A 16,418-nucleotide genomic window follows, 5' to 3' on the forward strand; every position below is an offset into this window, starting at 1 on the left:
GTCGATAATGACAAGATTGAATACACCTCATATAATGTTGTAAAAAAACAAAAGAAATAATAAACATCAAGTACAACATCTAACGTTATTAAATCCAATCATTTATTACTTCTGGACAATAATACAAATTAAAAACTATTATTTATATTAAATTTAGTGCTCAAAACAATCATGCAAAAGTTCGCGCCTTGAGGGTTAAATCAGGAGTGACATTAATGTCAAAAAAAAATGTAAAGTCTTCCAAACCCAACCAAAAGCTTGGAAGTCCTTCTGTGAACGTGATGAGGCAATTCACAACTGTGTGTAGAACAGAGTTATATGTACATTATTTATTATTTGTATGTTGATGGACCTCATCGATAAGGTCCCATAACTTGGAGGCTGGCTTTTTGTGTTGTTGTTCCTTGTGGCGCCAGGATTATTCATTGTAACAACAGTAGATTGGTTGTTATGTTGTAAGTTGGATGTAGGTGTTCTGGATGTTTAAATTGACAGGACCAGTCTTGGTTCTTTTTGCACGAGCAAGCATATCATGAATGAGGACCTAGGTCCTTTCTCCGCGTGATGGTTCGGCAATTGTTTGGCATTGCCACTTGTTTGGTTTTGTTGCAAAACACAGAGTTGCTGCACATTGATCATCATTGCTGTTGAGGAATGGTAGCCTTGGTGTGTTTGGCGTATTGATTGGATGTAAACAGTAGTTGACCATTGGGTAGATAGTGATGCAGTAACAAAAGTATCTCTTCACTCTTTGAGTATATCTGTGTTACATGTAAAGTCAGCACACACATATATCATAGACTGCTCGTATACAAGAGTTATACTTACTTCTTGTACAGGTGACTTTGAAATGATGTTCTTAAAGTGATCCAATAAGATATTATTGAACATTGCCAAGAAGTTGGCAACCAGCAGTCTGTTCTCATCTTCCTCACATATGATTGTGAAGCATGCACTAATCGACAGTGTGTGTCATCGAGTCAGCAACCTTCAACATCCATCAGTAGTGTCAAAGTATATACATACCCTAGCATCTGTTTCCAAATGACATACTTGCTTGTGGCAAAGTAGTGCGCAACGGGCGCTATTGGATCGTTCTGTGGTGTGATGTTGGGTGTTGTCTGGAACTTTGGTGGCACTATTCTAAAGACACCTTCTCTTGAGCCACTGTCACTTGTTCGAGCGGCCTGTGACGATGACGAAGTTGACGACGGTGTCATCGTCGACTGAAGTATTGCATTCTGTTCCTTCACACGTTGAATGTGCGCCACGGCCCAGTCTGGGTAGAGCTTCTCGTCTGGCTTTGTATTGTCGCAGACGTACTTGAACTGATGATCGCTTATAACACGCTGTACGATCGCAGTCTGACGCTGAGCCATCAAGTCATTGTTACCCTCTGATGAGTAATACTGAGAGCAATATACATATGCAGAGTTGTCAGATGTCGTTGTTGCTGCTCCTGCAACACTTGGCAGTGCATGAACAATCAATCCATATACCATATTAATGTATATGTATATGTATATGTATTAAGTAAAGTCAGAATGAATTGAATAATCTGACGAAAAATTAAGACTCTTTTTTTATTATTTTTTTAATTAATTGTTGATGTGATTTATAATTTGATCATCTTGTTTTCAATGATGACCATTCTTCAAAAAACTAAACTATACAGATAAAAGATGGAAGTGGATAATCACATGTCATTGCCGTGGACTATAATCCAATACATTGTATCGATAGAGTCCAACTCTCATCTGTTGAGTTCACAAAAGACGAGCTATGCTTGGATACTATCGCTGGCACAAGTATCGAAACACATGCTTAAATATGTCTCCACTTGTCTCTACACCGAGATCTTCTTGAGACCAAGAAATATCTATGTGCCCGCACCCTCTCCTATTTCTATTGGTCCTATATATCGGATCAAGCATATAGACTATAGCTAGCTCTATCAACACATTGGCAACACACTCTGCCCTCTACAGACACCGCGCAATCTGAACATTGAAGGCCACGGCTTTGACCAAATATGCGATCTCCACCGCAAGTCAACAGAGTTTACAACTCCAAGCCGACTACAACAACCTTGTCATGTTCCCAGCTGTGACCACGCTCAGGATATCTCAGCCCCAGGAACTTATGTTCAATATGCCTGTGACCCAAGCGCTGCCAGAGTCCACAGTGCAATCACTCACGAAGCTCCACATTCACAACTGCCACGAGCGAGTGGTCGCTAAACTTCCTGACGGCATCTGTCTCTCAATCGAAGGAAGAATCAATGACGACTTTGAAGGATGTCTCAATTCAAACATCGATCTCTTTCTAAACGTCCACCATCACTCAATGTTGATGTTGGAGCATCATCGAGACTTGATCACAAGATTGTATCTCTCTGACAACACCGGCAGCATGCCAATAACGTTGCTACAAGAAATGCCCCGACTTCATCATTTGGTGCTGCACATTGGTGAGACCCAATGGACCACAGTGGATGAGGTGTGTGAGGTGATCAATAGCTGTCCAGGCATCGACACTCTCCACCTTGATGGCACAAACGGTTATTTCAAACGCCTTGCTCGCTTTGTTGTTGGCATTTTTGAACGCACCAGGATGACGACGATGATGGTCATACCAGATTGTTACAATGTTGATCTTGACAGTTTGAAGCAAACATTGGCAACACTTCCACCTACTATCCGAGTGTCCAACATCAAGAGAACAAGACTAAAGGTTGCAGGTCATTATGACCAAGTTTACAAGGTGTTCCTTTGTCATCATAAACCTGTGGGGGAACCGAGCCTGGACTTCAATGACTTTGAGTCAAATGACCTTGGGTCATCTGACGAATCGGATGGATCGAGCAGTTTTGAATAGCCATCATCCCCAGTGCACCACCCTGTTATAATCTCGACCATACTTTCTACTCCACTCATGTGGTGACACTCCAGCGAGTCGAGTCTGTCTATTGACCTGATGGTCCATTTGGGCTTTGGTGTCTCGAAGGAACTGCGCCAGATTATCTCACTTCCAATAATTGCTCATCATCATTGAACCTCTACGGATTGATGTATGGCGACAACCTTGCTTGTGCCAAAGAGGTGATCCGCTGCATCCAAGGGCCTCACATAGTGTATATGAATATGGTGTCCACACCCAATTGGAATCGATACAAGACTGGAATGACATTGCAGCTCATTGAGCGCCACAATAATAATAAACAAGTGGACACACTCCGGCAACAAGTATTATACATAAAGAGATATTACAAAAGATAATAATATTTATTTATTGGGAATTGTTGGATTCAATTAATTATTGATTGATTGATTGATTGTTGTACAACATGTTTACAAGTTAATAGTAGGGATCACTCTTTATGGAAGAGTGATGCTGACGATGTAGAGGTGCAGTGGCTCGTTGGACTTGGCAATGTAACCGAATGAGTAGTGCTCACCTGGAGTCAAGGTCTTAACGTAGGATGGGAAATGCATGTTACCATTGGTGTTCCACTCAACACCCCAGATATCCTTTCCATAGGCATGGTATTCGGTGGCCTCAACCTGGACATCGGCCAAATTGGATGGACCAACGTTCTGAACGGTGGCCTCCACTTGTACATAGTCAACGCCCTCTTGCTTCCAGCTGTTGACAGTGGTCTGGTTAAAGTCAACACGGTCAAGGTATCCAAGGTTACAGAAGCAGCGAGGTCCACTGACGAAACATGTCCAGTTCCTATCACATTGGCTCGGACCACATGGGAAGAAGGCAGATGACAGTCCAACCAAGAACAGTACAAAGATAATCACTTGAAGCTTCATTTTATAGTATAGTATATATTGTTGATTGAGGTAGTATATAATGTTTTAAACTATTGATTGTTAGTTTGATTTGATTATTAATGATGTGAACCAGATCAGTATTTATAGGTAGGTAGACAGGTAGTACTTACAGACAGACCGACCGGTACACTCCTCCACTCTAGAGTTCTTAGCTAGTAGATTGGCCAAGTGGACATGCCCACTTCCAACTGAATACACCACCCGTCCATTATGGTGTTGGACATTCCGATATCAATCAATGACATCCATCTTGTATTTGACTTGACATGTATGTGGTGTGATGCTCCATTGACAGGCAACAAAGTGAGGTATGGTACAAAATAGTATCGATGCCAATACCAACGTAAGAAGAGCTCTGGAAATACCTTCGGGGACACTGACTTATGGCTGTTAAGCAGTTGCTTACTACTGTACAACGTAATACGTGTGTAGCATATATATATAAAAGTGAGAGGAGTGTGAAGAGAATTGATAGATAATAGATAGAAGTGATCGACTTGAATCCGTTCATCCTGTTYCCAATTAAGTTAATGCCGATGAGAATGACACGCATCGTATATCGTATCATCGGTTGATTGGATTGGTTAGACATCGACCCTTCAATATTTTGATCACACCTGAATGTCTATGTCTGTCTGACTTTCTGTCTGATCCAACCTGCTGACGATGAAGTTATGTGATTCCAATAAGCCTGTATGTTAACAACAACAAGTGTGATTGGGGTCCGACCATTGGTTGGAATATATATGTTACATTGAAATAACAAACATCACAGCTTAGGGTGTCAGTACAATAGCGAGTGATTGTGTTTGATGTGATAACCACACAACGTGCAACAACAAGAGATAAAGGAGGGGGTGTGCTGATGAATGCATGTCAACTTAACACCTGGGTGAGTTCAGAACATCATTTCAGTGCTATTAATAAACTCTAGTTGTGGATCTGTGAGTAATAGATAGAGATAACAACTTTGACACATGTCATCATATTTGTGTTTGGGTGAAGAATGAACTAATCTTGTGAGATTGATTTATAATAAAGAGATATAGTAAACTGGAAGGGAATTATATTATCATTGTGCAAATTACAACAATGAACTCAAGAGCCAAGTATGCTAATGATGTTTGAAAATTAGTGTGTTCATTGTTGAATGAGAATGATGAATGGCAACAACAATAATAATATAACTACGACAGAAAAGACAGAGACTAAAGGAGGAGGAGATGACCAACAAACATTGTTAGCGGCACTGCTTGGTGCCACAAGTGTGGCTAGGGATGAACATGAGTTCAGTCATCGACTGTCCACTTTCAAGGCAACCATTGCCACTCCTGAATCACAGAAAAGGAGAGAGTACTACCTGGACAGACAAAAGACAAAGAGAAGAGATTTACTCAAACAACTACGTACACTAGCATCAACAACTGATAATGATGACAAAGTCGAACATAATGATGAAGATTATGATGATTCTGATCAATCAATGTCTGACCAGAAGGGTGTGGAGTCAACAACATCAACAAGAGACATTGATAATGATGATATATCAATGACGACAACAACAACAACAACTGTTGAACAAGAAAAGATTAGAAAGACACAGAAGAACATTGATAGTAAACTAAAGAGACAACAGAAGAAGAAACAACAAGAACTATCTATGTACTCTAATCATTTGATGTTGGCCGAACCAATGAAGGATGTACCGGAGAGAATTGATGTGGATTGGTTCGCGGTGCCAGCACCACAGGGCAAGCGATGTCTTGTCGTTTCACAGCGTGACAAGACGGTGGCACGATCTCCAGATGGCACTATCATAGCTTCATTCTCATCCACGCTGCCCTTTGGCTCTACAGCCAGTCGAGAGTCATGTGGCAACATCAACAATCGATTCTGTGTGTTGGACTGTCTGTTTGAACCGATAAAGTCAGTCTACTACGTGCTGGACATACTCTGTTGGAAAGGCAATGTACTGTGCGATTGTAATAGCGAGTTTAGATTCTTCTGGAAACAAACCAAACTATCAGAGACTATGGCACACAAACGATCACAGAGCAATCCAAGTCCATTCATTGCTCTACCATATTATGATACAGATACTCAGTCTTTAAAGCTACTCAATGATACACTAAGCGAACAACAACAAGTCAAGGAACTAATAGATGATTCTAGCTACAATATTGAATTCATACTATTCTATCACAAGGAGTCATTGTACAGCTTTGGATTGACACCATTATTCCTATCACTATCGGCACATCATCTCCCTACTCTGTTGGCTAGTGTCATGAACGATCCAAACAACACAATAAAGTAATGAACATACTCGGTTTGATCTCCCTTTAGTCTTCGTTCGATTCCAACTGCATCCCCATCGCACCAAACAGCTCCAAAAGCAACAGTCACTCGTCCAGATTCTCAAAGAGGTCTTTCCAGAGTGCACTTTCATCGAACTCTGCGATCATCACTCTCAGTTTGCAGTTGGTAATCGATGCTTGAGGTCACTCTACGACATGTACTCGAACCATACACAGCACCATCAGAGAGGCATACAAATTGATACAGTTCATCCTGCGGTCCTGCCTTCCCTCTGTGGTTCCCCATCACACGGCCGCTCAAGCGACTCGTCTTCCATGCTCGAATCCCTTATGCACCACTGCAGGGTTATAATCTCTATAACACCATCTACTTCACTCATGTGGTGACACTCCAGCGAGTCGAGTCTATGACATGGTGGTCCATTTGGGCTTTGGTGTCTTGAAGAACAGCCCCAGATTCTCTCACTTCCAATTATTATCTCATCATTGAACCTCTATGAGACAACCTTGCTTGTGCCAAAGAGGTGATCCGCTGCATCCAAGGGCCTCACATCTCACGTGTATATGTCACACCCAATTGGAATCGATTGGTATGACATTGCATCTTGTGGAGCGCCAGAATAGGCAATAAACAAGTGCTAGGATAGTACAGATTGAAGACAGAATTACCTGGAAATTTGGTTTCCCAAGTTGGGATCATGATCATTGTCGATCTGATGAAAAATAATTGAGTCATCTAGATGTTTCAAAGGATAACTAGGGTCCGATATCCGAAGATAAAGATGTACAATGATAAAGATGGACGGTCATTGCCTCAACTGATCACACATCGAATAGCAGCGATTGCCTGGAGATCACATCTGTTGCAACAAGATCATGTCTATAGTCATGCTTGGAATCTCTCGCTTGCTCTGGTATCAAAGGATATGTTCACATTCGTCTCCACAGAGATGTTCACATAGATATCATTCAGAAAGAACACTCTCATTCCGGTCAAGCCATCGACGCCTCTACAACCACTACAACCACCAACACTTCAAAGTCCAACCCTCCCACAAGCTTTTGTACCGGGTACCTTTCATAAACGATCGTATATCAACATTGATGCGGACGATGACTATGGACACCTCATCAATCCTCACTGTGTCATCAAGTCTCCTCGTAACTTGGTGATCAGGGGCCACTTCTTTGACTGGTTGTGTGATCGTCATCGAAACAGTGGAAACGAGCAGCTGCTCCAGTTCTTTGAAAGAATCACCAAGCTTACTGTCCAGGGCCCAGTGGACGTTAACAACCTCGTGATGCTCCCCTCGCTGACCAGTCTCAGGTTCCAGCAGGACTTCGAAGATAATATGATTTACTTCAGGCATCCGATTCCAACCACCATTCCCCAATCACTCAACAAGCTTCAATATGACCGATGTACTCGAGATGCTGTGGCAAACCTTCCAGACGTTATCCATCTCTCTATCCACTGGAGCATCGAAGATGACGACGAACAGTGCCTGAATCCAAACATCAGCAGTTATCACATTACTGTATTAGAGAATCCATATGTTATGCACTCGAACTTGGTCACCAGCCTGTATCTCGGTGAGGCCAGCATTGAGCCGGTGGATCCCTTTCTGGGGATGCCGAGACTGCATCGACTGATTGTGGAATTGGACAACCCCCATGTGACAGTGGATCAGGTTGTGGCACTTATAAAAGACTCGATCAAGATTGTAGCATGGGGCATTGAAAAGGGAAGGCATCCTCAAACAAACAACACTCGATTCGATTACTCTCCAACTTCCAATCACTCCCCAGGATACGTTGGCATTCTATATGCACAAGATAACAACATCGCCCCAACTACAAGTGCTTCGCATCAGACGTGCAAGAGATAAGCAACCCAGGTTTGTCGGTGACAACAACCAGCACTACAAGTTCCTGCTCCGATTCAAACATCATGTCAATGATTTGGAAGAGCCACAGCATCCAATCGGAGGTTGGCAACAGCATAAAAGGCTTCTCCTACCAGTTTTCAATTCACTCCCACCAACTGGTGATAGCTTATCCGGGCGAGTCAGTCAAACCTGAATTAACCCAGTTGGGTTCAACAATATGAATGATATAGAATGCCTACGACAGTTGCAACACTACAACAGACAATGGGCCATCATCATTCACTCCATCATCAACAGTGACATAGTTTCCTCGACATACTAGATGGTAACCCACCAATACCATCAGACTGGCAATTGATCATGCTGTACATGGTCGTGATTGTAGCAGTTGTGGCGGTTATGGCAGTTATGGCAGTGGTGGCAGTCGACCCTGTGCACGGTAGCGACCATCATGAACACGACCATTAACACGACGATCACGACCTGACCATGGCCATGACCTGATGATTGCAACCACTGGTTGGCGTCTTCAAGGTAGGTGGATGACCAATATGGTTTGAAATCAATAAATCATACTAGAATCAAACATGATTGATTGAATGTATTTTATTGATTGACCGTTAATCTGTCATACTCAATAATAGATGATGTTACGCAACAACAAGGAGTCATACTAGCTCATAACACAATAGTGTCAAACGAACCTTGCTTTGGCACCAACACAGCCGCAAGACCCAATACCAATCCCGACAATCAAAAACAGGGTGTTTCCGTTTGCAGCATGGTCCCATGCACGTGTGGTGTGTTTGTTGGAAGAAGAACAATAAAAACATCGATGAGTGTTCATCGCAATGCTCTTGTGAACTTAACAGAGTAACTGTACCCGACCTATATTATTTATTCCTTTCATTTACCAACAAACATAGACTCTATAGATAACAGCAGAAGGAGAAAGGTTGAAGAGCAGCAACATAATCAACCAACATACTGTAATAATATGGGATCATTAACATTGATATCCCTATCATTACTGGTACTGACATTGTCAAGTATCATATCGGCAACAAACAAACAACAAGGTAATACGCACTATATATATGGACATTATCCAAATCAATCAAACTAACATACTTTTATATAGCCACTACAACAACAAAGGTGCAGTTTGATACATCACTGCCCACACAGTTCAATATCATTGGACCATTCGCAATTGGTGAGCGTGAGGAATGCTACGACACGCTTGAGGCATATGGTGGAATTTGGAACATACCAATAGGTGACTCGACACTGTATCCATCAGAGCTTGGCAACAATGGTCGTGTTGGTTGGATCACATACCAGGCCACCACTGCTGGCGTCGTGTCTTTGGATTGGTCACAGACCATCTCTTGGGACTTCTTACAATCTGTATGGGGATGGAACATTTGGCTGTGGTATGGTTATGCCATCGGAGAGATGCAGGTGTCGGCGCAGGGCACCTACATGGTCAGCTGCTCGGGCGCCAGAGATTACTTCATTCGTGACACGGTCACCGGAGTGATACTGGAGTTTGTCGGTGACTACTATGGATATGGCACTGGTGCACAGACATTTACTCTGCCACGCGCAGGTACCTACCAGTTTGTCGTGAGAATGTTCAGCTCCGTGCGTCTGAACCAATCACCATTGGGATCATTCAGTTGCAGTCTGCAGGCAGTGCAGCCTTCGATCAGCTTCATCACTGGCGACTCACTCATGCCAGACATTGTTGATGGCAATCTGGCCAGTCCATACGCCACTGTCACTGTGATCAACACGGGCTCCACCGTGCTCACTGACTTGACAGCCATAGTCCGCCTGCCAACACACCTTCAGGCCACGGCCACCACCACACAGGTGCTACCATCACTCCAGGCCTATCCAAGCCAAAAGGTTGCCATTCCAGTGGCGATCTCTGTGGAGAGTTTGATCCCTGTCGAGCAGTGTCCACTGACTGCCAACGTCGATGTGCTCAGTGGCAACAACATCATTGGCTCCACCTCGGTCACATTCAACTGCACCACCTTCCCAAACCCATATCTCTACACCTTCGTTGACTATGACAACACTGTACAGTACGCTGTCACCAACCCACCAAGCAACTGCAATGGCCAGATGTGCGGTGTGATGCTGGCTACGCACGGTGCCGGTGTGGAGGCAAGCTCACAGTTCTGGATGGACGCTCTGCCCCGCCAGACCAATCTCTTCATCGTCTACCCAACTGGACGTCGTTCATGGGGCTATGACTGGGAGTCGGCCAGTCGCCTCAACGTCTTTTCTGCAATCAACTACCTTGCTCAACATCTACCAGGTATCCCTGCACACAGCAAAGATGAGTACCTCGTCGACCCCACCAAGATTCTCTTTGTTGGACATAGCATGGGTGGTCATGGTTGTTGGTCGTTGCTCTCTCATTTTGGTGACCTGGCAATGGGTGGCGCATGCGCTGCCGGTTTTGTCAAGCTCCAATTCTACGTGTTTATGAACACCAAGCCAGGCTACTCCTACGTCGACCCAGTGCTGCAAGGTATTCTAATGGCGTCGATCGCAGAGAACGACAATGACATGTACACAACCAATTTGGCCGGCTTGCCATTGATGGCACGCTATGGACAGAACGACACCAACGTCAACCCATGGCACTCAAGACGTATGGCGAGAATGACTGCCGAGGCCAACGGAAACGCATCGTCAATCATTATCAGTGAGGTGCCCAACGAAGGTCATTGGTTCGACGGTATCCTTGGTGACAACTACATGCAACAGTTCTATAACTCAATCATTGGCGGCGCCAGCCTCACCCATCCACCCATCCCCAAGACCATCACGATCACCTCCAACAACCCTTCGTCGAGTGGACAGAGAGCCAACCTCGTGATCATGCAACTAACCACTCCATTCCGTGTCGGTAGGATTCAGCTGACACAAGTACCACAGTCTTCGGGTGGCATGCTCTGGATTGTAGCCACTCAGAACGTTCGTCGTTTCGGACTCTCTAGCACACCATTGCGTGACGTCATGCCCACTCAGATCATGGTGGACGGTCAAATGTTTGATGCTGCCTATCTCCCCAGCCACTTCCTGGCACCGGACAAGTACGGTGTCTACTGGAACATCACGGACGACATCACTTGGCCACAGACCGAGCGTTCAGCTCCAACCTACGGCCCAATGAGACAGATCTTTGAGAAGCAGTTCACGATCGTCGTGGGCACTAACGTTACGGCCGAGGACCAATTGATACTCAACTGGGCAGCGGTCTTTATCACCAGCTTCTGGAACACGTATGGACGAGGCTCGGCACAGATCATCACAGACTCCCAATTCGTTCCGTCCACCAACTGCTCATCACCGATGGACAACAGCTTCATCCTCCTGGGAGGTCCCTCGCAGAATGCCATCACCAACAAGTTCTCATCCCAGATTCCAGTGCAGTACAACAGTGACACATCATTCTCTGTGGGTCCTGCCGAGTATGCCGATCCAGACCAGGGTGTGGCAACGTTGGCACCCAATCAGTGTGGCACTGGTCTACTGTTGGTGGTCAGTGGCAACAGTATGACAGGATTCGTCAAGGCGATTAAGACAATTCCGCAACGCAGTGGAGTGGTCGTTCCAGACTACATGGTTGTTGGCAGTGAGTGGGGATACAAGGGTGCCGGAGGCATCGTAGCAGCAGGATTCTGGTCCAATCAATGGCAATTCAGCACCGACTCATCGTACCAAGCACTTAACTTTAACTCTAATTGGCAATAGTAATAATAATTATAAACACCGTGCTCCTAATCTGTGAACTAATTTTGATTCAAACAACAGTAATCTGTCCTTCAATCTCTCACTCTAATTATCTCTAAAGTGCGTGGCGACATAAATAGGCACACATTATTTTATTAATTTTTTGAGCGATTGGGTTTCATTCAATCAGTCAACCAATCAATCCTCATTACGATGTCGCTTCTTCCAAAGAATGAATGATTGAGTGTCTGATCGTCAGTCTGCAAAGATTCGATATATTTCTAAAATATCCATTTTTTATATTTTTTTTCTTTTTTTTTCAGCTGAATAAACATGATGACCAATTTTGTGTAGTTTTCCCTCAACAATCACTACCATCCAAGATACAAGTGATTCATTGTTGAACATCAAACAACTACAATATTATTATTACACTTATGTATTTCTCACCACCCAAACACAAACAGTCGCCAACTGCACAACTTTTGTCTTGGCCTCTACTAAGAAGATGATTGAACATGACTGTAATCCAATTAATTGAAGGAGTTGGCTATCATTAAAATGATCATGGGAATTGTTGTTTTGATTGGTCCTGGTTGTTGCATCGCTATCAGTAGTGCCCGTCGCATTGGGCACATGTGGACTCTCGATATCCCCACAATGATTGTGTACTGCTAGTTCATCATCAACATTAATGAAATTATTGATATATGAGACTCCCAAGCATTGAGTTGTTTCTTAAGTCTAGCATTCTCTTTAATAAGATCATCGTAGTTGGATAACTTTAACATATGATCATTAATCGATTCTTATCTGTAAGCTTCTTTCGCTCAATCTGTTCTGGAGTACTTAAAAAAACGCTCATCAACCGATGCAACGTTTTTTTGGCATGAGTGTCGCATTATTCATGATTAATCGAAGGTAGAAGAACCTCTAGTGCGACAGTGACTCCCATCAATATTGTCCACTCCTCTGCTCTGACACAATGTCAGCAGACACAATGATGACACTTCATAATATATTCACAATCAGTTTCTGATAGAACATGTTGAATTGCTTCAACCTATGATTCATTCATTGATTGATATGATTGATTGAATGTTAGTCAGTGTAATTGAGATGGTACCATCACTGAGTGATTGATATACATACTGTTTGTAATGATCATAATTACCAAGTGGACCATAATCAAACATTTGGAATTGCTTGCTACGGCGAGGTCTACAGCGTCGCCAACAGGCTTGGAGCGGTCGAAGGCGTTAACAAGCACAATGTCGCCTTGATGTACGAGTGAAAGCCATCACACCTGACTGAGTGACTGGGCCACACTCCACTCACCATCCCAACCACACACTGTCATAGAGTGATGTAGCCGTATGCCATATATATATTGAATCACCTGTCGATAAAACAACAATGGGTGTTATTGTCCATCCGATATGTTGGTCATTGATATCAACCATCCAATCATTCAATCATACAATCATTCAATCAACCAATCTCAATCTTTGAATTAAACTATCAATAAACAAAACAACTATTCATTTATTCAAAACACACTTGTTACGACTCGGATGTCGTCTATTGTTGGTTGAGGACAACTTGACCTGGTACCACCAATGAGGTGGCCACCTGATTGCTCACCTTTGGCAAAAAAAAAGGTTACCCTTTTAATTACCTACCCGTTACCCGACCTACCCAATAGGGTACTCTGCTCACATCTCACGTGTATAGGAAAATTTGAATTAGCAAGCTTCAGCATACTGTGGTCCATTCAAGGCTGCAAGTATTATTTCGAACATGATCATCGGATGTTGGAGTTGTCCAACAAACATTGCTCATAGGCTTCTTTATTATCCTCGTTTTAGTGTCTGGCATCGTGTGGAGTTGGTGTTATTTGGTCAATAAAGTGGAAACATGGTCTTGTTGAGGATGGAATGATGGCTGTTGATGACACGGGCCAACGCTGGGATTTGAGAGTCGTCTGCCAATGGCCAAGCCTGGAAGACGAAGTATTTGATGTAACTCTGCTTCATCGCTTGAAGGAACTCATCGAAATGATAATCACTGAGCTTGTCTTCCCAAAGAAGCCAAAGAGTCAGCCTCTTGATTGGAACCGATTGAAGTGAGAGCATGTCCAATATTGCCCTTGAGATATAACCACCATAAACCTGAATGGAGACACACTCCACATTGCCCTTGAGTATCATAAGATTGTCTTGGAACGATGTCAAGCGAGTTGTGAGTTGTGGCTGTTGCTGCTTACAAGACGGCAACGTGTCTCTGAGACGGAGTGACTTGAGCGGTCTGCGCAGGGCAAGCAGTGTGCAGGGGTCAATCTCACCAAGTTTGGTCACTGTGCAAGATTTGTTGGTGAAGAGGAACTCCAACAGTGACAAGGCTGCTGGGCTGACCGATGGCTCGTCATCATCCTCGCTAAAGAACTCTATGAAGAGTGATCGTAGCTGTGTTGACGGACGACCAAGGTACGAGAGAATCGGTGAGAAGCAATCGCACCATCGCTCGATCCTCAGCTTCTTGAGGTTGACCAACTGATGGAGCGTGTCGAATGCGCCAACAGCCGTTGGTGGAATGAAGCGCAGTTGAAGTGATGTGATTGTTGAGAACTGACTTGACATCACCTGTTGGTAGAGGGCAAGCTGGTCCAGGTCTTCGTTTTTGGGAGGAAGGAATGTCAGAGATTGGAGTGCTGGAAAGTGCTCAGTGCCAATGCTCGCCACACCATGGCCCCTCCAAGTTATGCGGGTGGATCTCTCAGAGGTGATGCTGGTCACTGTCTTCCCAACTCCAAAGTGTTTTTTCAGTTGGTGTATCTCCTCCAATGATCCAGCCACGGTGGTCAGCGTCGATAGGAGCTGGTGCAATGACTCCTTTGTCGATGGACTCTCACTCTTTGCACGCCAACCGCTGCTACATGAATAGTCAAAGCTGAGACTCTTGATACGGCCAGAGATGATTGAGTATCGTTGTTGGTCAGCAGACTTTCGGGCATGTGCAAGCAGGGCTAGGTCGGACACATCGTTGTTGAGTGACTTGACAAACGAGTGAAAGGCCCAGCAAACAAGAGCAAGTCGCTTGGAATGGGTCCACGTTTGGTCGTCTGGGTTGTTGGCACTCTTGAAAGTGCACTCCACTATGCGTGACTGTATATATTTAGGTAGGATCATCGCTGTTGACATTAATCTCAAAGTCCACACACAGTTTCAGATTGATGTCTTTGTCCATCATGCCTCTAGTATTACTGACCCCACCATAGTACTCATTCTCCATTGTGAAGAACAAGCACAAGAAAGATGTTTATTCGATAAAATAACTAACATACTTACATACATATACATACTTACATACACATATACATATATACATATACATACATTTAAAATTTATATATAAAGTTAATACTATGTTATATCCTAAGATGATTAAGATGCCAACTCCAAGACATGGAACATCATTTTAAACTTGATAACAAACGTGGAATGATGAAGGAGTTAAAGAAGTGGCACGGCGTAACAATCAACAGTAGTAGTAGCAGTGACAATGGTGGCAGCACACACTCGCTTGGTAATGATCGCAGGGGTGGATCATCGAGCCAACCAATCAGTCATTCAGTACCCAGCAGGAGCAGCAGCAGCAGGAGCAGCAGTGGATACACTAATCGATCCGCGAGCCAACCTGTCAGTCAGTCAGTGACTAGTAGTGGATTCACTAATCGATCTGCGAGCCAACCTGTTAGTCGTGTTGTATATCTTCCATCGAGCAAACCTACCAGCCAACCAACGTGTCGAGTGGTGTACCCTACCAACAGTAGTAGTAGTAGTAGTAGTAGTAGTACAACCAGACCAACTGATGAGGGCACAACGGCTCATCTGCCATTAATGCCCTACTGGAGGCTGCAGTCATTGACTTGTCTGAGGGCACTGATGATATGCTAATGGAAGAGTTTGAGAAACCAGCTGTCRACTTGTTGAGGGCACCRATGCAAGAGCGATTTGTAGTTAGTGATTGCTCAATCAACAACAACAACAACAGCAACAGCAACASCAACAACAATAACAGTAGCAGCAGTATCCGTGATCCTGTAGAGTGAACTCACATAGGCTGTGGAACCATTTTGAGCAAGCACAACTTACCTGCTCATCTGCGGAACATCATCAATTTAAAGGTTGTCGCAGGATCAAAGAATTGGATGAGAGGCTGGCCGAGAGAAAAAGACTGTCTCTGGAGGCAGCTAGTGTAAACGAGGAAGGTATATATCAGCAAGAGACTGGACAGCAACAGGTGTTGATCAAAGAATATATACTTACATGGACTAATTCAAACAACAGACATGATAAGTCCTGAACTGGCACTCCTGAACATGTTGAGGAGTAAGGAGAACAGAGAGGAATACAAACAGAGGGCAAAAGAGTCAAGAGGGAGGATGCCACTGCTCACACCTGTCGAGAAGGTGAAGAAGAGTAAGGATCAGTATGGTTGGTGAGGATATTAACTCGTTGCTAACATTGATGGCCGCCACTTACTACAACAACATTCAGATATGATAGTGGAACTGGAGCCATACATGAGCTGGAGTGATGGGTCTTGCAAGG

At 43.9% G+C, this 16,418-nt stretch overlaps 5 protein-coding genes across 5 annotated transcripts; 2 read left to right on the top strand and 3 right to left on the bottom strand.

Annotated features, from left to right (window-relative positions):
* Positions 1–638: 638 nt before the first annotated feature.
* Positions 639–1,502, bottom strand: SAMD00019534_014390 (hypothetical protein; the record flags this gene model as incomplete). The annotated part of the gene is made up of 3 exons (XM_012903406.1): positions 639–749; positions 829–955; positions 1,027–1,502. The coding sequence occupies 3 exons, from the start codon at positions 1,500–1,502 to the stop codon at positions 639–641; spliced, it is 714 nt and encodes a 237-aa protein (XP_012758860.1).
* Positions 1,503–3,377: 1,875 nt separating this feature from the next.
* Positions 3,378–3,821, bottom strand: SAMD00019534_014400 (hypothetical protein; the record flags this gene model as incomplete). The annotated part of the gene is made up of 1 exon (XM_012903407.1): positions 3,378–3,821. One exon carries the CDS (start codon positions 3,819–3,821, stop codon positions 3,378–3,380), a length of 444 nt encoding a protein of 147 aa, XP_012758861.1.
* Positions 3,822–5,001: 1,180 nt separating this feature from the next.
* Positions 5,002–6,159, top strand: SAMD00019534_014410 (hypothetical protein; the record flags this gene model as incomplete). The annotated part of the gene is made up of 1 exon (XM_012903408.1): positions 5,002–6,159. The coding sequence occupies one exon, from the start codon at positions 5,002–5,004 to the stop codon at positions 6,157–6,159; it is 1,158 nt and encodes a 385-aa protein (XP_012758862.1).
* A 2,887-nt stretch (positions 6,160–9,046) lies between these two features.
* Positions 9,047–11,826, top strand: SAMD00019534_014420 (hypothetical protein; the record flags this gene model as incomplete). The annotated part of the gene is made up of 2 exons (XM_012903409.1): positions 9,047–9,128; positions 9,191–11,826. The coding sequence occupies 2 exons, from the start codon at positions 9,047–9,049 to the stop codon at positions 11,824–11,826; spliced, it is 2,718 nt and encodes a 905-aa protein (XP_012758863.1).
* A 1,880-nt stretch (positions 11,827–13,706) lies between these two features.
* SAMD00019534_014430 (hypothetical protein) lies at positions 13,707–15,005 on the bottom strand (the record flags this gene model as incomplete). The annotated part of the gene is made up of 1 exon (XM_012903410.1): positions 13,707–15,005. One exon carries the CDS (start codon positions 15,003–15,005, stop codon positions 13,707–13,709), a length of 1,299 nt encoding a protein of 432 aa, XP_012758864.1.
* Between the last annotated feature and the right edge of the window lie 1,413 nt (positions 15,006–16,418).

Source organism: Acytostelium subglobosum, assembly GCF_000787575.1.
Source record: "Acytostelium subglobosum LB1 DNA, scaffold: scaffold2, whole genome shotgun sequence".
NCBI lineage: Eukaryota > Evosea > Eumycetozoa > Acytosteliales > Acytosteliaceae > Acytostelium > Acytostelium subglobosum.